The 24,709-nt window shown below is 36.3% G+C and overlaps 3 protein-coding genes and 2 long non-coding RNA genes across 5 annotated transcripts; 4 read left to right on the forward strand and 1 right to left on the reverse strand.

The window, feature by feature from the left end:
* The first annotated feature begins 1,768 nt into the window (after positions 1-1,768).
* On the forward strand, positions 1,769-9,147 carry LOC114541757 (chloride channel protein 2-like). The gene is given in 23 exon segments (XM_028561561.1): positions 1,769-3,976; positions 4,548-4,704; positions 4,779-4,910; positions 5,231-5,359; positions 5,482-5,567; positions 5,680-5,727; positions 5,803-5,880; positions 5,984-6,062; positions 6,235-6,360; positions 6,439-6,508; positions 6,596-6,663; positions 6,666-6,717; positions 6,866-6,950; positions 7,027-7,182; positions 7,334-7,403; positions 7,479-7,696; positions 7,853-7,962; positions 8,032-8,165; positions 8,268-8,421; positions 8,544-8,586; positions 8,796-8,862; positions 8,974-9,029; positions 9,097-9,147. Coding segments are annotated over 21 exon segments (2,079 nt in total). The 5' UTR covers positions 1,769-3,925; the 3' UTR covers positions 8,829-8,862; positions 8,974-9,029; positions 9,097-9,147.
* A 91-nt stretch (positions 9,148-9,238) lies between these two features.
* LOC114541758 lies at positions 9,239-10,292 on the forward strand. Its single transcript, XR_003689339.1, has 3 exons — positions 9,239-9,352; positions 9,423-9,509; positions 9,608-10,292. It is a non-coding gene; the product is annotated as an uncharacterized LOC114541758 (long non-coding RNA).
* A 989-nt stretch (positions 10,293-11,281) lies between these two features.
* LOC114541764 (transcription initiation factor TFIID subunit 10-like) lies at positions 11,282-12,160 on the forward strand. Its single transcript, XM_028561566.1, has 5 exons — positions 11,282-11,286; positions 11,421-11,622; positions 11,714-11,778; positions 11,863-11,974; positions 12,062-12,160. Exons 1-5 carry the CDS (start codon positions 11,282-11,284, stop codon positions 12,158-12,160), a joined length of 483 nt encoding a protein of 160 aa, XP_028417367.1.
* A 1,415-nt stretch (positions 12,161-13,575) lies between these two features.
* Positions 13,576-17,737, reverse strand: LOC114541759. Its single transcript, XR_003689340.1, has 3 exons — positions 17,580-17,737; positions 13,850-14,629; positions 13,576-13,683 (listed from the first exon to the last, which is right to left on the reverse strand). It is a non-coding gene; the product is annotated as an uncharacterized LOC114541759 (long non-coding RNA).
* Positions 17,738-18,854: 1,117 nt separating this feature from the next.
* LOC114541756 (chromobox protein homolog 3-like) lies at positions 18,855-24,025 on the forward strand. The gene is made up of 3 exons (XM_028561559.1): positions 18,855-19,095; positions 19,260-19,345; positions 23,572-24,025. Exons 1-3 carry the CDS (start codon positions 18,943-18,945, stop codon positions 23,585-23,587), a joined length of 255 nt encoding a protein of 84 aa, XP_028417360.1. The 5' UTR covers positions 18,855-18,942; the 3' UTR covers positions 23,588-24,025.
* Positions 24,026-24,709: the final 684 nt, after the last annotated feature.

Below are 24,709 nucleotides of genomic sequence, written 5' to 3' on the forward strand. Positions count from 1 at the left end.
TCTCCCTTCAGGAATCAGCTATTAAGTATGTAATTATTGTAGGGCTTTGTAGGATTCTTTGACAGATCAATGGCATGTATAATATAACTGTAAATTGCAGCTTTTTAGTTGCGGTTTTATGGTGTCTTTTAAAAAGAATTTTTCATTCACTGAACGTTTAAGTAGGGAGCAAATTGCACCCCCTATGGCCAAAGGATTTTTACAAAGACATGTTTCATGATTTACGGGCAAAAGTGAAGTTCTGCGGTGTATTATGATTGGTCATTGCGAAACTTTTCAGTCTGTGATTATGGTGATTGTACAACAATTTCAAGTATACTTGATTTCAAATGACATGATGAAATGATGATTTCAAAAGGCAATTTTATTCTCCTTGGAAAAAATGTTACTTGTGACAAGAAGTAGTGTGGGATAAAGTGTGACTGTGTGAGTGATTGTGCCAGACGAGAAGAGAGAGGTTTCTCTTACCTAAGATCATTTCATATTATCGAGTTGTACCGTGTTTTACGTTTTCTCTCTTTTGCATGTTGTCCATAGACTACGGAGCATTTATACATCATGAATTGAAAACAAAAAAAACAAAAATGTTTCAGGCTATTTTCCTCAAGCTCTACTCCGGTCTTTTATGTACTAGATTTACTTCAAATTATGGTATATTTTACGACTTTTACACATAACATTTAAAAGTTGCCTAACCAAGCTTGAAATGCTGATTTTACTCCAATTATATCAGGTTTTCAGCAGCAGTGGGTATTATTTTTCCTTACTGAATTCTATATAGATGTATTTGTTAAGCACTTACCGTTTTTGTGGATGGATATGAGTCTCTAATGTTGCTGCTTGTTTTCTTTACTTCTCTGTATAATTGAATCCCGTTATCAGGTTTCTTCAACTGTGCAAGTGCAAATGAAAACCAACCATTTTATAGCAACTTACTGGAATGTTAATTAAAACTGGTAAACTCTTAAGCATATATAATTCATTTGAGTAGCCAACACTTCAATTAAAGAAAAGGTGAATCTATATAAGCGTTTACCATATATGGTTGAAAAGTCGTTTCTGTATAATCGTTGTCCGTTACTATCATATCATAAGTTAAGCTTCTAGAAGAAAATGTGTCACTAAAATGTTGTTTGTATGTAAAAACAGTGATAATATGAACTTTCAAAAACTCAGAAAGAATGTTCACACGCAATTAAAAAATGAAGTCTGAATGTGCGAAGTCAGAAATTGGGGATATCTTACTTCCTATTTCATGTGGGCATCTTCACTCTCCTAAAATTAGTGAAACTCATTTGTTCCGTATTTGTAATCTTAAATTTTAACCATGCAAATGGGGCATTTTACTGTTACAATTTAATTAGCAGAGCAATATTTTAAAGCGATATTGTGATTAATATTGAGTGAATCCGATTTCATTTGAGGCTTATTTGATGCTTTTCGTAGATTGAAAAGATTACGGAAATCTCAAATTTCAATTAAGTGAAGATCCGCCAAGTCACTCGCACGCGTAGGTCGTAGGATATTTTCTAGACGCCAATACTACACATGTTTTACTCTTACATACTACAATGCATGTGTGGGTATCTTCTTGTGTTTATATCAGTTTGCCTCAGGGTCACTGACTAACCTATAAGCTATATTCCAGGCACCATGGTAACGCAATCACTTGTTACTGCATGAAAGGATAATGTTTAGTAAGTTGGTAAATGAAATTATGCCTTTCTCACAACGCGGATATGTTGTGGTAGAGTACCTACTTAAATCTACTTAAAATTGTGAAAGGAATCTTATTATATGCTATGAAAACTATTCAGTGACAATTAGATATTATATTCTTCCTTTTCCAAGTGAGCGCGCCGAATTTTTAATGTGTTTGTATTATCGTCGTTGGTATGGAGCCAACTTGGTGAGCCCATTGACGCACTTAATATTATGCCTCTGCCTAACTTTCCGCAACACGTACGTTAGCGAGTCTTTCGACCACGATTGTATGAAGCTATGCGCGGATGGGGCTTTCTCTTTATGAGTCTGAAGCAGCATGAATCAGGATAGTGTATACATTGAGGACTGGTTAAAAAAAATAGGTGATTAGGAGCACTGAAATGACTGTTCGATAGATCAAATTCATTACTACATGTCCTCAATGTCTGTGTTGTACAGCGCCAGTTTGCCGTCCTGGTTTGTACGTTTTTGCCCCTGAAGCGTCGCGATGATTTTTTAAACACTAAACAATAGCACAACGACATTCCTCTACAGACTACATCTTTGTTTAAATGCAGTTCGGTCTTTCCAGATCATCTCCATGATTTTAATGAAATTACTAATTCACCACGGTAACGAATTGCTTCGCAGTTTAATAAACTTTTCTTCGAGATTGTTCGAGAATGAATTTTTGGTGAAAAATTAGCGACAATCATTGCCATTTAGCTGATATTATCAATATGAAAGGAAGCAAGAGTCCTGGGAAAAAATTGTTCATAATAGCTAACCGGTTTTCAAAAGTTTCAGCGAGTTTTTGAAAAGATTTTCTTTATTAGTATTATATAAGAATTTTGTTCCCCCAACGTTGTCACTTGACACGAGTGCTTGTAGATTTTCTTTATTGAAATACTGGATGAATTTCTAGACGAAGGTGGGGCAGGTTAGTGGTTCACAGCAGAGGTCCACGACCGAGAGGGCTTTGCTGGGGACGGTCGACTACAAGTGGTCAATTCTGGTGCTCAAATATAAAGTCGTGTGAAATTATAAATCTCTGGAACCAGAGTGAAAACATAAACCCCTCTTGGATATCAGTCCAGCATATGTGGATCAAGCCGTCAGGAAGTTGAATCAAAACTCGTTTATTGATATTTTCATATATAAAAGCAGTTAAATTGTAGCGGCTAAGAGGGACGTGCGTGTGATCACGGTCGTGTGACTTACAACCTAGTAGGGAAGAAGTTAAGATTTGCCTCATTATGATAGACAATGACCAGAAAACTAACTGCTAATAGGCCATTTGTTTAAACACACAGATATCGCTTTAAGGATATCCGCTTGTGGGTGGATTGACAAAGACTCAAGTGGAGCACTGGGGTAGCATTTTAAGAATGAAAGGTGTCATCGAGTGAGCTTTTAAATGCAATAGTTTTCACCATCACGATGGTAGACAGTATTTTTTAACCGCAAAACGTTTTTTATATTGTGCCTAGACATTAGAGTACCAAATCGACTTCATGATACTCAATTTAAGCGTCTGTGTACGAACTGCGGTTAATCAACCTCTTGGTCTTGAAGGTTTAGCTTTTTGACTTTTGCGCAATGTTACTCATTCCAGATCAGTCGGTCGAGCCCATCCAACCCGTAAAGGGCTAAGGTAAAGGGTCTCCCTAACTACAATTTGAGGCCTGGCCCTAGGTAGCACTTCTTATTATTCATTAGTTAGCATTATTTAGCGAACATCTTGTTGGCAAAACATATTGTTGGCTCGGGGAGAGACGTTTTACAAGGTTATTTGAACTTATTTCAACAAATACAGGCCTGTAGGACAACCAATTATGCATCTTTTTCAGGTTGTGGCGTCTCAGCAACATTCAGTTCAATGCGTCGAAGACAATTTGTTATGTAACACACTGTTCAGCATATAACATTTTGGACCGAACACTACGATGAAAACTAGTTAAAAACAGACTATAAACTCACTAAAGCCAGTGAAAACTGAAAAGACATTAAGACAAGGACACAAGGTACTTCTTTTTCACTTATATTCTAGCGACGTAATACGTTATATCACGACACATTCCGAGTCCCGACGAGTCGACGACATTAGCATGCAGGAAGTTTATTTCGAAGTTATTGGAATGGAGGTGATATAAATTATAAAGTTCTTATCAAAATAGATTGTTGGCTAATACCTAATTTTCTGTGATAAATCTACTTAAATATGGCTAAAGAAGATACACAGCAGAATCGTTATGGCTATCAAGAAACACTGGTGAGTTAAAGGAAATAGATTGATAGCTTTTGCAAAACCTTAGGACGGTAAAGTACCAACATGTTTTACGTATATATTTCAAAAATGCAAATAGTAATAATATCTCCAGGGTCGTGTCATCTTGTATCTCATAAGCCACTACATAGCTTTTATATATTACGTGATTTGATAATGAGTCTGTTGTTCCTCAAAGTGCTCAATGTGTGTGTTTTTGTAGTTGTTTTTTTTAAATAAACAAAAGTACTGTAAATATAAACATAAATATAGTTTTTTGTGTACTGTACTATTGAATTATTTGTTCTGATAAACGTTATATATTTAATACTACAAATACCTGTATTGTCCATTACTGTTTGAGATGAAGGATTATAATTCCATATTTATATTAAAGGCTTATATGCCGCACTAATTCTTTATTTTCCTCATATTTCTTTTGCCATATGATACAAGTGAAAGTGATATAATGTTGGACAATGTGAATTTATTGTGGATATTATCTTTCTAGTATAAACCTAAAAATAAATAAAATTTATAGTGTTTTGGTACATCTGATTTATCTTTTTACATGCAGATGTATGGCACCCATACAACACAGGAATTACAAGAATACGCCAAAAATTTTGCAGCAGAGTTACGTAATCAAAGTACTTCTCACGATGAAGCAGTAACTGAACCAAGTGAAGATAATTTTCAATCATACAGTCCTTCACGATGGGGGAAAATGATAAGTCAGTGACATATAATTTCTACTTGGAAACATGTAAAGTTCTTGTCAATTGTTAAATTATTGTAAATTTTTTAGGGCAGTGTAAAAGAATTTTAAAGCCAGTTCAAGAAAAATTCGACAGTGACTGGTTATTTTTATTGATTTTGGGAATTATAGTTGCTCTCATTAGTTTTGGCTTGGATTTCTCAATTGACAAATGTCAACAAGGTTACTTCATATTGTAGATCATAATCTGAATCAAGTTATCACTGGCTGACAAATATTACTTGCCATTAATTAACACATTAAACAAAAGATTTATTAAGAATGTTCATCAATGGGATTTGTTCATTCCACCTAAACAAGATATGCTATAATAAAGGCCTAACCATTTGACAGAGACTCTTGATACTGATGCCCAAACAAAGGGTCTTTATTCAGATCGATTGACAAAGTTTCTAATATGCAAATGTTATGGGTTTTTTACAGTGGATTTTTTCATGTTATAAGGACTATGTTCTTTTATTATGTTGATATCTTTTTTTCAGCTCATTTGTGGCTATATTCCCATGCAACAGACAATATTTTTGGTCAATATCTGATCTGGGTTCTCTTCCCAGTTTGTTTGATTTTTTTCTCTGTTGGTTTCACGCATCTTGTTTCCCCTCATGCTATTGGTGAGTACAATATCTTTGAGTATTCCTTCTTTGGCAAATATTGGAACAAAGCAAGGGACCAGCACTCATAGAAATATTGATCTGAAACAATAAATGTTGATCTGTGTTTTGTGTATTCTAAGGTTCTGGCATTCCTGAGATGAAGACTATTTTACGTGGTACAATTTTGAAGCGTTATCTGTCGATACCAACATTGATTGCCAAAGTGGTAGGTTTATTCATCTTGAAAACTGCAAACTCAATGTTAATGAAAATCATAGTCCAATTGATAACCATTGAAAAAAGCTGAATACTGTCTCACTTCAGTCATTCTTTTAAAGGTTGGTCTGACAGCTTCACTTGGTAGTGGAATCCCAATAGGAAAAGAGGTGAGAGATGTTATTGTTTAAAGCAATTTACTTAATCAAGTAGAAGTATTGATATCATCCTCTTGGGATTCCTAGGGTCCTTTCGTTCATATTGCCTGTATTGTTGCAAGAGCACTTGGAAAATTTGTTACCTCATTTCAAGGAATATTTATGGTAACTGTGTATATTTATATGTGTTTTTATTACACTAGAGGAAAACATTTATTAGGTCATACTTGCGGTTTCAAACACTTGTTCATTATAATCCTCTTTGCAGATTGAATCTCGTAATACGGAAATTCTTGCTGCGGCTTGTGCTCTGGGTGTTTCAAGTTGCTTTGTTTCACCAATTGGAGGTATTGTACATACAGTATACCACTATGATTCTTAGTGGAGTACATGGAGCTGTTACCAACACCTCTTTGGGTGACCCAAATTTCACCAGAGCCCAAATGCTAAGATGACAAACCTCCCCTGCAAAGTTTATTAATGCTGTTGTTGTTGAAAATGACAGTCTTATTTTTGTAGGAGTATTGTTCAGTATTGAAGTAACAAGTACATATTTTGCTGTGAGGAATTACTGGCGTGGTTTCTTTGCTGCCGTTTGTGGTGCTTTTATGTTTAGTCTTCTCTCAGTGTGGGACAATGATGAAGGTGATTGGATTGTATGATTTCAATCCTAGTTATAGAGTTAGTGTTTGAGTAATTATGATATATCTGCTTGTCTTACAGACACCATAACTGCGCTCTTCAAGACAAACTTTAGGATCGATTTTCCATATGATACGGAGGAGTTTATTGCGTTTTTCTGATTGGGTAAGATAGTTTGCGCGCGGGTTTATACTTTACCTGTGTGTAGTCAAAATGAACAAGTCTCATTTAACGAAAGGGTCTGTTAAACTAGGGTTGTCTGTGGATTTGGTGGAGCTCTTTTTGTGTATACACACAGGAAGATTGTGGAGTAAGACGACATCATCGTGAGAACGTCATATCCAGATTTCTTGAAAAAAGGTAAACGAACACTGTGTCTTTTCTCCACATCGCAGCATCGCGTATAGTTGAAAATGAGTTGTGGTTATGCCTCGTCACTAGTAGTCCCAGCACAGGTGCTATTAGAAGAGTGAACCTTTATTCAGAAATTACAATGAATTTTTTTTAGTCGATTTTTGTATCCTGTGATTGTGACTCTTTTGGTATCAACGCTGATGTTTCCAAAAGGACCTGGAAAGCTTGTAGCTGGGGAGGTAAAAGACAAATGAATGATGTGGAATGTGATTTTGTGTGAGCAATGAATATTGATCGATATCTCGTCGTTTTTAGTTGACACAAAAGGAAGCTATTGAAGAACTCTTCTCAAATACGACGTGGTCACTTGGTGATAGTGAAGACTCGGACGTTCCTAAAGAGACGTTGAAACATTGGAACGGAGCATTCGGGAATATTTACGTCACTTTGGTTTTCTTTATTGTCATTAAGGTAAAGTTTTCAGGAATTTTTTTATGTTTCATGTAGTAAATAACGGGAATAATGTTAGTAGGATTACGAATGAATGAAACAAAGGAGAAAGAAAGAAAGAAGAATTAGGAAATAGAAGATCAGTGAAATATTCTTTTGTCGTGAATTTTAGTTTATCATGACAGCCATTGCCATCACTCTGCCAGTTCCAGCAGGAATATTCTTTCCTGTTTTTGTTATCGGTAAGTTCTCGTGTTTCTTTTGTTCAAATGTTTCAATAATTACATCTCATAAATTGCGTGTTTCACAATGTTAAGGTGCTGCGTTTGGTCGTCTTGTTGGTGAAGCTATGGCGACATGATTTCCTGAAGGTATCCATGACAACGGACCTCAGGATGTCGCTAGTAAAATATTACCAGGAGGCTATGCGGTTGTTGGTGCGGCTGCAATGTCTGGTGCTGTCACTCATACCATATCTGTCTCTGTTATTGTGTTTGAACTAACTGCACAGATTGCACATATATTACCTGTCATGGTAAGGTCGTGGGATGTGTCTGCTTGTCTCACATCAATTGCTTTTAGGATGTAAAAAATATGATGAAAATAAAGATTTATCGTGGCTCATCTCAAGGATTAATGAAAGGCATAAATTGAGCATCGGTGAAATTCATGAAATTCTTGATTTTTCTAGGTCGCTGTTTTGATTGCTAATGGAATAGCCCAGTGGTTGCAGCCGTCAATTTACGACAGTATAATACAAATAAAGAAATCACCTTACCTTCCGGAGATTACAAACTCCAGGTATTGCTCACATTGCGCTCATTTTCCCAGCTAAAAACAACGTCCTAAAGTTCTGAGTTAATTCTTCAGACTTTACAAAGTGACTGTGGCGAATATTATGAAAACAGACTTGCAGTTTATAACGAGGAGGTCAACATATCGAGATCTGAAAGAGTTGTTAGAAAAGTCAAAATTAACGTCATTTCCACTGGTTGACACCAAAGGTAAAGATATTCATCAGCGCCGGAGTTGACTGAACCTGTTTCAGAAATAGTGCTTCTCGTCATTAATTCAAATGCAAATGAAACCTGTATTATTATATTTAGAGACAATGACTCTACTCGGCTCCATCCGCCGTCCTCAACTACAAATGTTACTAACCCGATATCTGAGCAACACCAGACACAGTGGAAGTCGAGCAGAAAGTGAAGCAAGCTCACCAGGGTCAACATCACCAACACCTCTTCTTCCTGAGCGCAGGTAACTATACTTCAGGTCTTTAGAAAACCCGCGAAATCGCGGTCATTGACGTATGAATGCGGCCACGTGATGGCTTACAATGGTATGTAGTCTAACCGGGGATCATTCTTGTTTTATATCAGGAGAGATGATGACGATCGTGCTCTATCAGATAGTGAAATTGAGGTTTGTATTGCAAAGAAATTCCAACATTTCTTTTTTCTGAGCTTTATTCAAGACGAAGGGCATGTCTGTTGGAGATAAATGAAGAAATAAAGAAGGTGATGGAGTTGAATGAAAAGGATTTTAGAATGAAAGATGAGGGAATTGATATCAGACGAAAATAATGATCTTATAGTTATTGTTTCTGAATAAGAAGCGTTTCCATTTCTTAGGTGAATTTACGTGATTCAACAATGCCAACGTAATCAAGCAACTGTTCTCTCTTTGAAAAACTTCCAGGTTTGTTGATGGTTAGTTTAATCAGGTTAAAACATGATTATCATCTAAGATCTCACCAGTCACTCATATATGATGTTATCATGTTTATATATCATGTTATCATGTATTTAGGTTCACAACAACTTCAACGTTTATTCTCAGGAAGTGGTTCTACCATAGACTCTGAGGTACATGCATATTGTGTAAATATATAAAATGACGTAATTTTAAATGTATTTGCGTTTTTCAATGCAGGGGCGATCTGGAAGTCCTAGCTCCCAAAGAGAACCTATTTCACCTGAACAGGTTTGTTGCTCTGCATGTGCTGTTTTCTATCATTTTTTTGCTGTATTCAAACTTGTTTACCAATCATGTTTATTGTAAATATTATCTGCGGTATTTACAATGGGAAAACGAAGTACTAGACAAAGAGGTTGACTATGACTTATGTCAAATTGATCCAGCTCCATTCCAACTTGTAGAAAGAACATCACTACTTCAGGTCATTCAGGTAAACCTCACACTTTCATTAGCAATGCAAAATCAATGATCTTTATGAAATGGAATGTAACTCTGTTTAGGTGCACAAATTGTTTGCTTTGTTAAATCTTTCTCATGCCTATGTCACATCACTTGGTCGGCTTGTTGGAGTGGTTGCTCTTACTGAGGTATGTCTAGTGATCCTTTAGAACAATAGGATAAGCCTTGGATGAGAGGGTGGGGAGATTCAGTTTCATTTGTTTTATATTCTGCTTCATCATCATAGGTTCGGCAAACTGTTGAAGGACACGAGACACATGAGGAAATGCATCGAAATCATCATGCAGTTTCATAACTTCATAAGGCAGATATTACCAGCTACAGAGTCGAGGTTTTTTGACAAAATTTTATTGCAGACATCGTATTACACAAGTGCATTGATATTACACAACTACACAAAAAATATGGAGAATAAATACAAATGTATGGGTGGATGTTGATTGGCAAAGAGAAAGCTCATTAATAAGTGTACACTAGGCCTATCACTATGAATGGCTTAGTGACTGACAACCAACACCAATTCACAAATATCAACATTGATACACCACTAATTGATTGACAGTTGATCAACTAATTTAACAATCTATGTATTTTCACATGAGATTAATGCATTTTGTAAATAGGCCATAATTTATTCCAAATTGAATTCATGACCAAAAAGTAATGTTAACTGTTAAAGTAGTTTTGTATGTAGGAAAAAATGTTTAAAACAATACAAATTAAATGTTCTACTGTTCAACAGTTCAAGATAGCAAGTTAGATGGCTATTAAAAAATGTTTTACAACGTTTACGCAGTTTACTGATATTTGTGAACCCTATGTTGTCTCCTATGCGTATTATTATTTCACTTTGGACTCTTCGGACCCTCTTTGGGACGGTACCAATGGAAATTCTAGAACTGAATCATCTAGCAGCAGCAGCAAGGTTAGACAATAGTTCTAGAATTATACCTTGCATATTAGTATAAGAAATTTATGTTATTCATATATAGGTAAGCTTTTATATTACCCTTATGCATTAACTGCTCAAATTATTTAGGCTTGGTCTAAATTCATTCATGTAATTAATTTCAACAAAAAGCCTTGTTCTTGAATCTATCCATGCAATGCACATTCTACAACATTAAAACTCCATATAAAAGGGAAGGTTAGGACATATTCATCATCATATTAGAGTTTCAGAGCACAAAAATATTTATATTTTTCATTAAATATTCACATCCAGAAATTGGAAAATAGCTTTCAATCTTCTCATAGAAACCACACAGAATTGCATAATCAATTTTAGATTAGATTGGAAATTGATTTGCATGTCCTTCATGAATATTACAATCATGTATGAACTGAAATTAATATCTGTTAGCATTTACCATTTGTGTGTAAAGTTGGATTTATACTCGTGTAAAAAGTATTGTATAATTATATAGGTAAAAGTTTTTGTTTATTGTAAATCCTTTGAATTCAAGTTCAAGATTCGAATAAAAAACATGTAGTTTTTGCTAGTTTTATGGCAAAATAAATTATTTGCAAAGAAATTTTTTCGTGTGTTTTGAATTGTAGAAATGACACATCAATCATGCTTGTTTTAAGATCAGCTCAGATGTTTTCTGGATGGAAAAATAACTGCCTAATTTATAATCGGCGACGATGTTGGCAATCAACTTGATATTTATAAAGAAAATCATTCGCGCTTGTATTTCTTACTTCTTTAACCTAACGCATATATTTTTTACAAAAAAACAACCATTTACCGTTTGTTTTTAAAATTTAGGCGCAAAAATGAAGATCGCGCGCGATAGAGCCAGCTTTAAAATATTAACATTTTTCGTCTTTCGAACACCTTTTCCCCTTACTTTGGAGTCAAAATACACTTGCCAGAGCAATTTGCGTGGCGCGTGGAATGGCGTAGGCAGGGGGACAGCAACATCACAGTTTAAGGATATAATAGCGACATTATATATCTCTAAACTGTGGCAACATCAAAGGGTTCCGCCGCGAGCTCCATAACTGTATATCATTAAACTGTGCCCGTGAGGTAGTCAACCCCCTGAAACTCCACGGCCTTCAACATCTAAAGTCGCGCAAACAGCAACAAATACAACAACAAAAGTTCCCTCGAACACTGGCACAAGTAAAGCAACTGTTTCAGTTGCCAAAGAATCAACCGGAGATTTCAAACAGAAAGGAGAGGGTGTAGCTATCGCTGACTTTTTACATCATTTAGATGACTACACTCCAACGGTACCCTTCCTTACCTTCGGTGTCCTTCGCGATTTATCGAATTTTTTCGAGTTTATATGTTCTGGTCTCATATATTTGTTTAAAATCTTAGATACCCGATGCAGTAACGTCGTACTATTTAAACAGGTCTGGATTTGAGACAACTGATCCTCGACTGTAAGTACACAAAGCTATTTATAAAGAAGCCACATATAAAAATATGTTAATATAAATAGTTGTCATTTTCTCTTTCTTTTTAAGGGTTAGACTAATTTCTCTTGCTGCTCAAACATTCGTGTCTGACATTGCCAATGATGCTCTACAACATTGTAAGATGCGAGGTTCTGTACAAAGCTCCAGGAAATCTGGCAAAGTGAGTGGTATTGTACTATTGTTTGGTATTATTCAAAATGGTACCTCAACTGATGAACTGTTTTTCATTACTCTTCACTTTTACTAGGACAAGCATTACACATTGACAATGGAGGACCTGAAGCCAGCTCTTGCAGAATCAGGAATCAATGTGAAAAAGCCACCGTATTTTCACTATTTTGTATAAATAAACACTTTGTTTTAGTTTGAATGATGTAATGGAACAATAACCAACCTCATCACAGATTGAATGGAACAACTACATTATTTCAATTTAACCTCCCTTTTAGCATATTTCTCATTGAGTTATAAAATAATGCTGGAACATCAGTAAAAAAAACCATGACTAAAAATCACAAATAAATAATACTTACTTGTGACTTTATTTGATGATAATAATGTCTTGATATGTCATCTGCTCAAAGTTAACTTTGAGAGATTGTTTTGCCATCTAGAAAAAAATATGACTGTATGTTGGCGGAATATAGTCAAATAGACCTACATTTATTAGATGAAATACCAAACTTTGAATTTTTACCTGGCAGTTCTAGAAGCTTCGTGTGAAAATCGCACTCATCGTAGTTGTATTTCCCGTTTTTTCCTGTTTGAATTCGTATTATCGCAGTCATTATATATCCAAAAGGAGTAATGTCGGATGGATAAATAAAATTTGTCAAAAAAACGAAGAGCAAAAGACCCTTGGCTTTAAAATTCCATTTTTTCTGCTAAAAAATCGAATTTTCCTTATTAAAAAGTGCAAAAACACTTGCCAGAGCCCAGCGCATGCGCATTAAAAACAGGGGGACAAGATTTGTCGCCAGTTCAACCTCTGTGTAGTACTCTGTGTCACGGGCGTTTTTTGTGGGTGACATCAATACATTTCGTTATTTCTTCGTAAATAATCGTACCATGTTCGTATTGCAATCACTTTCGGGACATCATTACATTTGGTCAGCGGAACGAATTTCGAAATTGCGGGAAATGTTTAAATAACGTGGCCAAGGAAAACAAATCGCAGATACTATCCGAGTTCCAAGGACTTACGAAATCATATTTCAAAAGCTATTGCCGCTGGAAAATAGTGCAACGATGACCAAGAGTCTCTTCTTCGAAAGATAACTGATTTAAAAAAGTCTTCGCCAAGTACAAGATTCTTCCTGCGAACCCAAGAGGGCGAACCGAACTATTTTGGTGCCAGCGTGCCCACTAACGACAGCGATAATTTTCTTTTTGTTCATCAAGAAGAGTGGCAACAAAAACTTCTTCTGAAATATGGAAGCGATCTTGTCCTACTTGACGCGACGTACAAAACCACGAAATATGCCATGCCGTTGTTCTTCTTGTGCGTAAACACCAACGTTGGCTACAAAGTAGTTGCTGAGTTTATGTGTCAACACGAGGACGAAATTTCCATATCCGAAGCCTTGGGGATCTTGCGAGGATGGAACCGGGACTGGAGTCCAAAATACTTTATGGTGGATTTTTCAGCCGCTGAAATTGGGGCGATCGAAACGTGCTTTCCTGGTGTGTTATTGCATATATCTGTGATTTCCACCGTCAGCAGGCAATCCAGCGTTGGGTCAGATTGGGAAAAAACGGGCTTGATCAGAGTGACCAAGAGTTTCTCCAGAAATCAATGACAACAATTGGCAGAGTTGCAACAGAGGCGCAGTATAACGACGAGTTATCCAAGCTTCGCCAATCAATGCTCTATAAAACAAAGGGAAATGTGAGAAGTTATGTGGAAAAAACGTGGATCGCTTGTCATTTTCGCTGGTGTCACGCCTTTCGAAAATCACAAGCATTAAACATCGTCAATACCAATAACGGAGTCGAATCTATGAACAGGCTAGGCTATTCAAGTACGACTACCTACCCAGATCCATTGACAAATCACTCTACGGCATCGTCGTCATGATTGTATGTTCTTTCCTGCCAGATTCATATCAAACCTACCTAAGTGCTAACTTACGTTTGAGCGGTTCATACCGAAAGTACAACGCGATTGTTCATGACTACCTGCAAAACCGTCCACCAAACTTCGTTAAACATTGTCTTAAAAATAAATTCGCTGCCCAGGAGATCCAGGAAAAGGACATTACTTGTTTAAACGATCAACAAGGGAAGTTTCTGGTCAAAAGTTCAAACAAGAAACTGAGCTACCTGGTTAAATTCTCATTTCCGAGCTGCACATGCGAATCTTGGAGGCAATCCACTTTTCCATGCAAGCATTTCTTTGCGATCTTTAATTTCTTTTCCAAGTGGCAATTTTCGAGCTTGTCTTTGGCCTATCGAGAAAGCGTCTTTATTACACTAGATACTGACGGTTTGCTAATCAATCCACCAACTTCCATAAAGAATACAGTAGATCCACCTGAAACTCCAGACGTAACTCCAGAGGGATCACCACCGGACTTGCAAGCACTTGGAAGCAATCAGTCTTTGTCTGCAAACAATTTCACCTCACCAGTAGAACCCGGCACTCTTGCGACACTCAAGAGGCAGTTTCAAGATAAGCTCTCTGGACTGAAGAATATCTCGTTTTTGGTAGAAGATGCGAAGATGCTTCGAGACGCGATAAACATTGCTGACAATCTACAAGTGGCACTTCGCTCAACTTGTCCAAAGGTAGATGGACTTTTTCTTAGAAGTAGCCCTGAAAAGAAGAAATTGAAAATTACATCAACAGATTACCATAAAGTATTTCATAAGAAGTTGTCTCTTAGGAAAAAACGGAAGAAGATCGTTTCACCAACAAATATCAACACAAATGAAGATAAGGTGAAAAATTTTTTTAAAAAATTAATTGACTCTTCCCCACCCACAATACAGAAAACAACCATTTATATCGCTGTTACAACAAATTTGATTGATCTTCTTTTACAGGAATTACTTGTACAAGAGCACCCATTCATTGATCTTACTCTGGACCCACCCAATGAAGAGTTATCCGATCCTGACACAAAATCATTACTCGAAAACAGGTGCATATACTATCATTTTTAAGTCTCTGTAATGCTTGTATCTATATCGTTATACTCAGTTATTGCTCAGATTACAGAATACCTGAACCCAAAATTGAGAATAAGATTCTTTAACAATTAATTTAATCTTTAACGTTTATCCCTGCGTTATCTCAGATATAGAATGAGAAAAGCACATAAAGAGATTTAGCCAATACAGAGTTTATGGAATGAGCATATTAAATACAGTTTCTTTTCAGCTGTGATTTGCCAATGGAAATTGAAGACATGGTCAAGTCATTAAATGACAGCTCATCCACAACAAAATACCTCTCGCCATACGAAAGAATTATTTACGCGTGCAAGAATGGGTCTCAGAACACAGTACTGGAATTTGGACCCGTGAAACTAAACATATCAGACATGTGCACATTACTCCCCCCTGGCTATAGCATCATGTTCAAGGAAATAAAGTCAGTTGTACACAAAAATTTTGTTCCTGGTTGGCTTATAGATAAGGTAGTTACTTTTTTAAAGTTATATTAAATTTCCAAATAGCAAGTTCACAGAGTGATTTATAAAAAATTGCATGCATGTTCGACAAGATTAAGTTATATGATATCCATAGGTAATCTATGTACACTTGTACAGTACCAATGGTAATTAAATCGCATTGTATATATGTGATAGAAGCATTTCTGTGGAAATTACGAATATCCAATCCAGAAACGTTCTATACAGATACCACCCTTTTTGAACTTATTCAAAGGCAGTCAAGCACCTGCAGACTATGGTTTGGAGAAAATTTTAGTGGCATAGAGAAAATGTTTATCCCCATGAACATCACTTCAAACCACTGGACACTGTTGGTATTATGAAACATTCATTTACTATGTTTTGATCATCTTTATGCAGCTAGTTAATATTGTATGGATAATGTTGTTATGATTTACAGGTGATCATTTGCAAAAAGTCACTTCGATTATATCTTGATCCTTTACATCATCATCAACAGCAGCAATCAATAACATTTACAAACAATTCAGCGTTAAAGCAACTCATTGACAACATAAGGTATGAAAAAATTTGTGTTGTGCACTGGTCCACATGCCAAAGATGATTAGACTACACTCATATATAATACTGTTTGGAGCAGCAAAGACTTGTAGTTTTTTTCTTTCATCGTGCAATGCAAAGGACAAACCTGGACATATTTATTTCCTAATTTTTTAAGCACTGTGGTGGATATCAAAACTGTTTGGAAGAGCAAGGATTGGGAGGGTATAGAGCCTAGACACTTTGTGCAGCAGGATAACCATAACTGTGGTGTTCTGGTTTGTTTGGTTAGTATCCATCATCATGTAGGTAATTTTAGGACATATTACCAGATAATGTGTTAACACAAATGCTTAAATTTAACTTTATATAAAGTTCACTTGCCTGTCAAAATATTTTTTATTTTCAGTTTGCACGCTGTATAACCAGGGAAGAACCGCTTGACTAATCTTTTAACATCAATAGTGAAAGAGAGAAACTTGCATATTCACTTTTTGGAAGCTGGTATGATGACTTTGCTGAGTAAGATTCTGTCATTACATTACATGCATGTACACTTGCATATGATATTATTAAATTAACTTATGGACTACTGTAGATATTTGTGCATGTTTCTGAGTAAAATTTTCCGGGATTTAATTAATAATACAAAGAAACCACATCTTCATGCATTAATCGCCAGTGTAATGGTTAACAAACACTACGTCACAGAATAGGTATTAACCAGGTTGATGTAGGAATTAACATGGTGTATCCCTCTTCGGTGACTATGTGGCAGATACTGTAGTTTTGTTATTATAAAAACCTCATTAACTGTTGCATACTCTCCCACCAGTTGAGGAGGAAATTGTTTGATGATACATTTGGGCATGTTGCTTGTGGAAATATAATATTTTTTTTTAAACAGAAGAAAGAATTCACTTTGCAAAGTTTGTAAAGAAGATGATGGGAATGACTGGATTGGTTGTGATGCTTCTGGCCAATTTTTCATGCCAGCTGTGTCATGTTGGATTATGGTCAAGCATTACAAGAAATGTTTTACTGTAATTAGATAATGCTGGGGCCTAAAAAACCCTGTGGTTCCACTTTCATATTGTGAACTCTATGAACAACCTGCAATACACTGTATGAGCAACCTGCAACCACCCAAATAAAATAGGCCATAGGGTTGCACCATCAATGATGTCAAAAAATGTGGGTTGATTGGCAGAAAAAAAATAGGATTGGTTGGGAAGTCGGAACAACAAGTACTTTTCTAAGCCCTGGTCTATTCCAATCAGTCACAACAATAAACAATGCAAACCATGCATAAGATAGTTTGGGCTATACAGGGATGTGTCACTTATGGGGCATCTGTCACATCATGCCACCTGACAGTATATAATGTTGTGAATAACATTTTGCCGGTGCTACTGGATGCAAATATTATTTTTGGTTGGTAACGTAGGGGATAGTCAGAGTTATATATAGAAGTGGGTATATAGAGAGAATTTACTCACATAAATTTTTATAGTAGTTGAGAAATATTGCACCTCAACATTTTGTAATAGTTTTGTAAAATCTTTAGTTTGTAAAAAATAATCTCACCCAGTGAAATGAATACAAAGATCCAAAGATGCATATTAAATCCAAATGTGTATCAGCAAAATAGTTGAGGATGTGAATAGACACAGTAAATACTTAAAATAACACGCATACAAAAGTATTTAAAGTTCTGTGCCGCCGATCTGTTTTGCAATATCAATACGAACATGCTACGATTATTTACGAAGAAATAACGAGTTTGTGTGAACAACCGCATACTAAATGTATTGATGTCATCCACAAAGAACGCCCGTGAGGTCAGCCCCGAGTTTCAGCTATCTTGAATTTCAGTAATGGATACTTCATGTAAGGTAAGTATACAGATCATGGGTTGGATGGGAAACATTTTTGGTGCATGCAGAATCTGAAGTTTATTGCGTTATAGTGAAACACTTTTAATACGTTTTTAGCTTGTATTTAACAACAACCATAGTTTACAAAATCTCTTATTTATTAATTCTGGGAGATATGTCCTATCCTAGCCTTGAACAACGTGGAAAACATAATTGGAAGTTGGAATAGAAATATGCCTTTCATGAGACTGCAAAACTATGCAAATCTGCCAAACTGGGTCGGATCGGGTCTAAAGCTTTTAAGCCTTCTTTTAGTGCTTCTCATGCGCCGAACGCATTTAAAACAATAGATAATTAATGAGAATACCTCATTATCTATTGTTGTTAATTCGCTCGGCACATGAGAAGATGACGTTTGAAAACAAGCCTTACTGTTAAGTGTCATCAATGTATAAAGTGCATTGTCCGTTGGAATGTTTTTCGGATAATAAAAGGACAGAAACTTCGAGGAGGAACTCAGACTTGTGATAATCTCGACGAAAAAAGGATCACTCGAAGAAATTTAGGGCGGAAAAGTTGGAGGAATATCGCTCAGGTACATGCTCATGGTTGGTTAAAATAATCTGTTGGCTTGATCTTTCCATGGCTTCGCAAATCATCGCTATGTTGATTTCAATAGCCAGAAGACAATTAGCGACCGGACGAATACTTCTCACTGATTTTTACTGCTATATCTCGTATTGAAATATATCAAATGTGAAATTCAAGTGAGCTGTTAACTTGATTTTGTTTTTCTTTGCATTTCAGAAGGAACTACGGCGCCGAAAGATGGGAAAGACGAAACACAAGCGCTTGCTCGCTGCGGAATAATAGGTATTGTTCTATTCATATATGTATATTTTGCATTTGTGACTTGAGAAAACACGTTTGTACTTTGTACACGGACACTGGCCAGAAATCACGGACAGTCAGCGGTTTTATTTGTGGGCGCAGAAAATGTCCCACGCGCGCGCGGGACATATGGCGCGATATACTCAAATCTACGACAAACAAATATATATGTAGATTTGACAATGTCTTTCTACAAAGAGTTGAATAATTTGAGCACGGCCGACTTTTATGAATGCAATTCAACATCGAGATCATCTAAAAGAAAGGCAACGAGGGCTTCAAGGGAATTATTCGAAGTTGAGAGAGTGATTTCGCGCAGAATTCAACAAGGGAAGGTGAGCGTGATAGTATATCTGTGTATTTTTAAAATAGCTTAAAATGTCATTGATTTTATAATCAAGTTATACCTTCTCTGTTTCTGTATGTATACAATTATTCTCCCCAGCTCTCACTGGTCGATAATGGTTTTGTTTTTAACACTCGAATAATTTTATTACAGCCAAAGTATTATGTGAAATGGCGAAATTTCTCCAGCTTACAAAATAGCTGGGAGCCAGAGGAAAATTTGAATACTGCCGCATTAAGGTACTGTACTATTTTTCCTATTCATCTAAACTTCTCGAAATATAATGTTCAGAGATTTCATCAGAATAACTCATATTTTTGTATTACCTTTCTGAGCTTTTGAAAACCCAGCATTGTACATGCCTGATGAAATCATTCAGGATGCAAGAGATGCCTTAGCTTGTGGTATATTGGAGCAACTTAAGTCCAGAAGTGTACTACCCACTGTCATCCCCTTTCGCCATGATGTTTTCAGATACTTTTTCGGTGGAAAGGGAGAAAAAGCATTGAAAGAGGTGCTGTGCTGCTACACAAGTCTGATTTTCAGGCTTGTAATTTTCCAAATAATTGGGACAGAGTAATGGATAGCATGGGGGATGGCTTAGCAGTTGACTTTCCCATTAAGTTTAGACCATTTCTGTCATGGAGCCCAAAGACATATCTTCTTAGGGATGGGCAAGTTATTCCTAGCTCAAGATATCGCCCTGAGAAATTAAGTATCTCTATGTGTAAGATAGCATTATAATTATATTATTAACACCTATTTGTACATGCATGAACACAATCAATGAAAGTGATTACCTAACAACAACTTAACCCTTTTTTGCCAAAACAGCCACAACTCTTAGAAATTCTCAAAAGAGATCTCATTTTGGTTAATTAAGTTATTTACATATTTATTTCATTAGAAATAGACATGGGGAATTAGATATTCTTGCTCAATTGACCTTGCTATTAGACAAAAGCATTAAATTATGCAACAAAACAAGGCTTGTCTTGGCAGAGAATGGGTAATTTCAAGTAATTATGTCCATCCAACTCTCCTTCTTTTATCCCTAATCCCTGCCTCCCAGTAATTACTATCTTTTTTGTTATAAGCTCTCTTTGTTCGCTGACTGCCGTGTAATTCCCACTGCCTGGATTCTAATTGGAGGATGTCTGATGCTGGGTTTTTATTGTTTGATTTGCGCAAAACGACACTCCTTGCCACATCATTGTTTTTCTCAACCCCCTGGCCGGTGAAGAATTTCACAGATTGATACATTTTCATAAACCAGGGCACATGATATACTAGGGCATGCATGTAAGGAGTAACTGCTGCTCTGCTATATCCTTTGTGAATATATCCAGTTTTTAATGATGTGAAAAGTTTGATCCATTCTTTTGCTTTTTCAAAATAATTGTTAGAGATCTCATCGGTTATCTGTTTAGCAGTTACTATTTTGTAGAGTTCATCAAAATCTTTCCATATTTTAATAACAACCCCACATGTATCAGGCATCAGACAATCGGCCAATTTATCTGGAAGTTCAGCTAATAGCTTTTTTTTATCTGCGCCTAGTAGACTTGTGAAGTCGTATTGCCCAGATGCCTTCCCATCCTCAGTTTTCTTTTCCCATATATCAAAGCTTACCCCGCATGATCTAATTGTTGCCTGAAGATTTGTGAGATGTGTGTAATTTCTTTCACATTTTTTTTTGTTGAAATTTTCTTTCATATCCCAGGAAATAACTTCCTGAATAATATTGTTTAATAAGACATCCATTACTCTTAGTAATAAATGTAACTCATCCAGTACAACATGATCCAAGTCAATTTTAACAAGTGGCTCATTGACACAAGAATACTTGTCCTTTGAACCATTCTTTTTTGCCATGTCAATAACTTGTTGCAGTGTGCGTTTGAGGGGGGCAGAGTTATAATACTCCAAGTCTTTGTCCATTACCCACCGGGAATCCTTGTGAATTATGCACCAAACACATGCAAAATTTGATGTCGCTGATTTCATGCCAAGCATGAGGAGTAGGAATTTGTAGTCTCCCCCAAGGAAGAACTCAAGATTTAATCTTGAGTTATTGATTGTGATTTCACTAACCTGGATTAGGTTGTTGCTCCTGAAAAATCATTCCAAATGAGTCTTTCAGTGTTTCATAGCTTTCAGACCCCTTAACAATAGCGAATGTGTGGTTTCCACTGGCAGACATCACATCATCTTGGTTTTGTAGTAGAGAGAATGAAAGCAAAATAAAACTTGAATTTCTTGTCATTCGTGCCCCATCACCAGAGAGTTTTATTTGAATTTTCTCTTTACTCCAATCTACTTCATCATGTAATTTAACAAATTCTTCAACACGAGCTTTTAACATATCAGTAAATGATATTTGGGCACCATCAGCATTACCTGGGGTTGGGACAACATTACTGATGTCATTAAGTTGCCCTCTTCTCTGTTTAACAAGATATGACTTAGGAAGCCCATCAATGATCATTGTGAGTTCATGATAAAATGAATCTCCAATGCAAATTTGTCAGCAAGAACAACATTGTTCTATTGTTTTTTGGTCTTGGCTTGATAAGCTGTCAAAGCCCTTGCTGTCATCAGTTGGAATAGTGTCATCAACACTAAGATGATGGACTATACCCGTCTGCTGTTCCACAGCTTTTAGCTCTGTTAACTCAAGACCAAATGATTTCATAAACCAGAGTGCTATTTTTGCTCTTGACAGAAAGGTTTTTAGAGTTCTTGATTTTTTGGCAACATGGGCTATATCCTTGCCCTTATTTACAAAATTGTGTTTCTCTTCAAGGCGGTCAATATAAACTAGTAGTTCCTTGTTTACATCATGCAGATTCTTAATTTCTTCATCTTTCTCTTTCAAAGCAGAAACCATCTCCACATAAAGCTTCTCTTTTTCTTCTTGAAGATTCTTGTAACTTTTCTTCCACTTTTCTAGATCATCACAAATATTCTCATTTTCTCTTTGCAAATCCTTCACAGAAATGACCATCTCTTCAAAGATTTGGAATCTTCTAACTTTGGAATCAAGTTCCTTTCTCTTGCGCCCCCCCTTGGCCTTGTTGTATGCAGTCTTTACCATTCCTGCAAACTTTTCCAAAGAAGTGTTGACTTCATTTCTGATAGTTCTGTCTTTTGTAATTCCAAAGACATCCCAGGTATTGAAAGTTCGAATAGGTCGACATAATCTAGACAACAATGATTTGGGCAAGAATTTTCATTCTCAGCTGTTGCTAAATTCTTCTTTTCCTTCTGGTTTACCATGTATTCCTGCCATAATTTTAAAAGTGGGTATGGAATCCCCACTGCAAAAAGAACTGGCCTTGCATTAGTTTTTCCTGCATATGCTAATGAGGGTTCCTCAATACATAATTTCCATTTTAAAATGCAATGATCTGGAGGTATATCAGACATTTTGTAGAACTCTGATCCAGGGATAGATGATTATTCAGTGAAAAACTGAAGGATGGAATTTCTCAAAACTATAACAAAGATATTACAACTTTCCAAACTTTAGAAGACGTCCAAAAAAATTTGAATATATTTGCATTTGGCGCAATTTCTTTTGTTTTGGAGCCTGTTTCCCACGCAGTTGTTAGTCAGCGGTTGTCCTTCAAAATGATTATAAAATGGCGAAGCAGAAAGGCATTTTCTGCGTTGTATTTGGCAACATTTCGAGTTTTTTTCTGCCACAAACCGCTCACAATGGCTGGAATTTCAGGTTTTACTTTGCCTTAAAACAGACAATTTTAAAGTGTTGGGGCCGCTTAGCTAAAAACTCTGGTGTTTTAAAACTTATACGCAATAGTAGATCGAACATCGTACAACAAATATAGAGGTGTGGAAGTTGTCGGCAAACTTTTTCGACAGCGCTATAATAGACCAAATGTGAGCGAGTAGGGAGGATTTACTGAATTTAATAGAAGCTTATATTGTGTGGAAATGTATTGAGTCGACCTAACTCGGGCCGGCTGAAGGCAAATCGTGAGACGTCAAAACCCTCGAGAACTATATTTTCATGTAGGTCACACTATTTCTAGACGTGTGGAACGTGCAAATCATTATACATTTCATTGTGCGCATCGATTTTATATTGTTGGTAATGGAATACCATACAATAATCGCCATCTTGGTTTCGTAAAATAAGTTAATTGTGCGCATAAGAAATCGATTTAGCCGCCATTTTGTCCGTGATTTCTGGCCATCGGTCACGGTGAACGAAACTAGAATAGTTTTTGATATATAGAAATGAATTCGAACTTTATGACTGTAACTAACTTTCCCGGCTGGCCTATTCGTTTTTCGGACAGGGTTGCCCAAAGGGAATGCTCGTTTTGAAAGGGAAAGACGGATTGAAACTCAATGCCTATACAATTATTTGTATTGGTATATGATTGTACTATGCTAGACTTCCCTGTCCTTTTGTTTTACCGAAGTTCTGTTTTTGTAGAACGAAAGAATCGTAAAGAGATGTCGGACCTGCCTTCGGACATTTATGCACGCAAATACAAAACTCGATTTCGACAGTATGCATGAGTAAAAATTGCATGGAATTTGGCTTTTTTGACTGAGATATAAACTGAACACTCTTCTGTTTACCTCCTTCATTTTCAAGTTTTCCGCCTGTGCATGATTTTTGCATGAAGTCTGGTCGTATCAAGCGCATGCGGAGTGAATACAAGTGATTCTGGGGCCCCAATCACTTGTGTTTTCTCCATCTTGACGGCTATATAGTCCGGACGAAAATATCGCTCAGAGAGCGCCTAAAACATAAAAACATGAACTATGTATTTTTTGAAGGAAATGATAGTCCAGTGTTCTTGCTTTCTTGTACAAAAACGTACATGACATTTTGTACCAAAACGTGCATGACATTTTGTATTAAAACGTGCATGAAATTTTGTATTAAAACGTGCATGACATTTTGTATTAAAACGTGCATGACATTTTGTACCAAAACGTGCATCACATTTTGTATTAAAACGTGCATCACATTTTGTATTAAAACGTGCATGACATTTTGTATTAAAACGTGCATGACATTTTGTATTAAAACGTGTATGACATTTCGTACCAAAACGTGCATGACATTTTGTATTAAAACGTGCATGACATTTTGTATTCAAACGTGCACGACATTTTGTATTAAAACGTGCATGACATTTTGTATTAAAACGTGCATGACATTTTGTATTAAAACGTGCATGACATTTTGTATTAAAACGTGCATGACATTTTGTATTAAAACGTGCATGACATTTTGTATTAAAACGTGCATGAAATTTTGTATTAAAACGTGGATGACATTTTGTATTAAAACGTGCATGACATTTTGTATTCGCGTGCGCAATGCGAAGGCCACGAGTGACTGACGTTGGAGTGTTGGAGGTTCGGTATAATTTATCCTGAGTGCTTTATACATAAGTGACATTTCTCTCTTGGAAATTATTCATATCATACTTTTGTTGTCAGATGATGAATGATCGTCGAAGGATCAGATGATGAAGGATCGTCGCAGGATCAGATGATGAAGGATCGTCGCAGGATCAGATGTTGAAGGATTGTCGCAGGATCAGATGGTATGGTAC

This window comes from Dendronephthya gigantea, unplaced genomic scaffold (genome assembly GCF_004324835.1).
Source record: "Dendronephthya gigantea isolate DGI-Jeju-01 unplaced genomic scaffold, DenGig_1.0 000308F, whole genome shotgun sequence".
NCBI lineage: Eukaryota > Metazoa > Cnidaria > Anthozoa > Malacalcyonacea > Nephtheidae > Dendronephthya > Dendronephthya gigantea.

Excerpts from the sequence above, each read along its gene's own strand:
- LOC114541764 (XM_028561566.1), top strand. Across the intron at positions 11,623-11,713 it reads TAGATGACTACACTCCAACG|ATACCCGATGCAGTAACGTC; the intron begins GTACCCTTCCTT and ends TTAAAATCTTAG. Across the intron at positions 11,975-12,061 it reads GCTCCAGGAAATCTGGCAAA|GACAAGCATTACACATTGAC; the intron begins GTGAGTGGTATT and ends CACTTTTACTAG.
- LOC114541756 (XM_028561559.1), top strand. The coding sequence starts at position 18,943 with ATGTCTTTCTACAAAGAGTTGAATAATTTGAGCACGGCCGACTTTTAT. Across the intron at positions 19,096-19,259 it reads GCAGAATTCAACAAGGGAAG|CCAAAGTATTATGTGAAATG; the intron begins GTGAGCGTGATA and ends ATTTTATTACAG.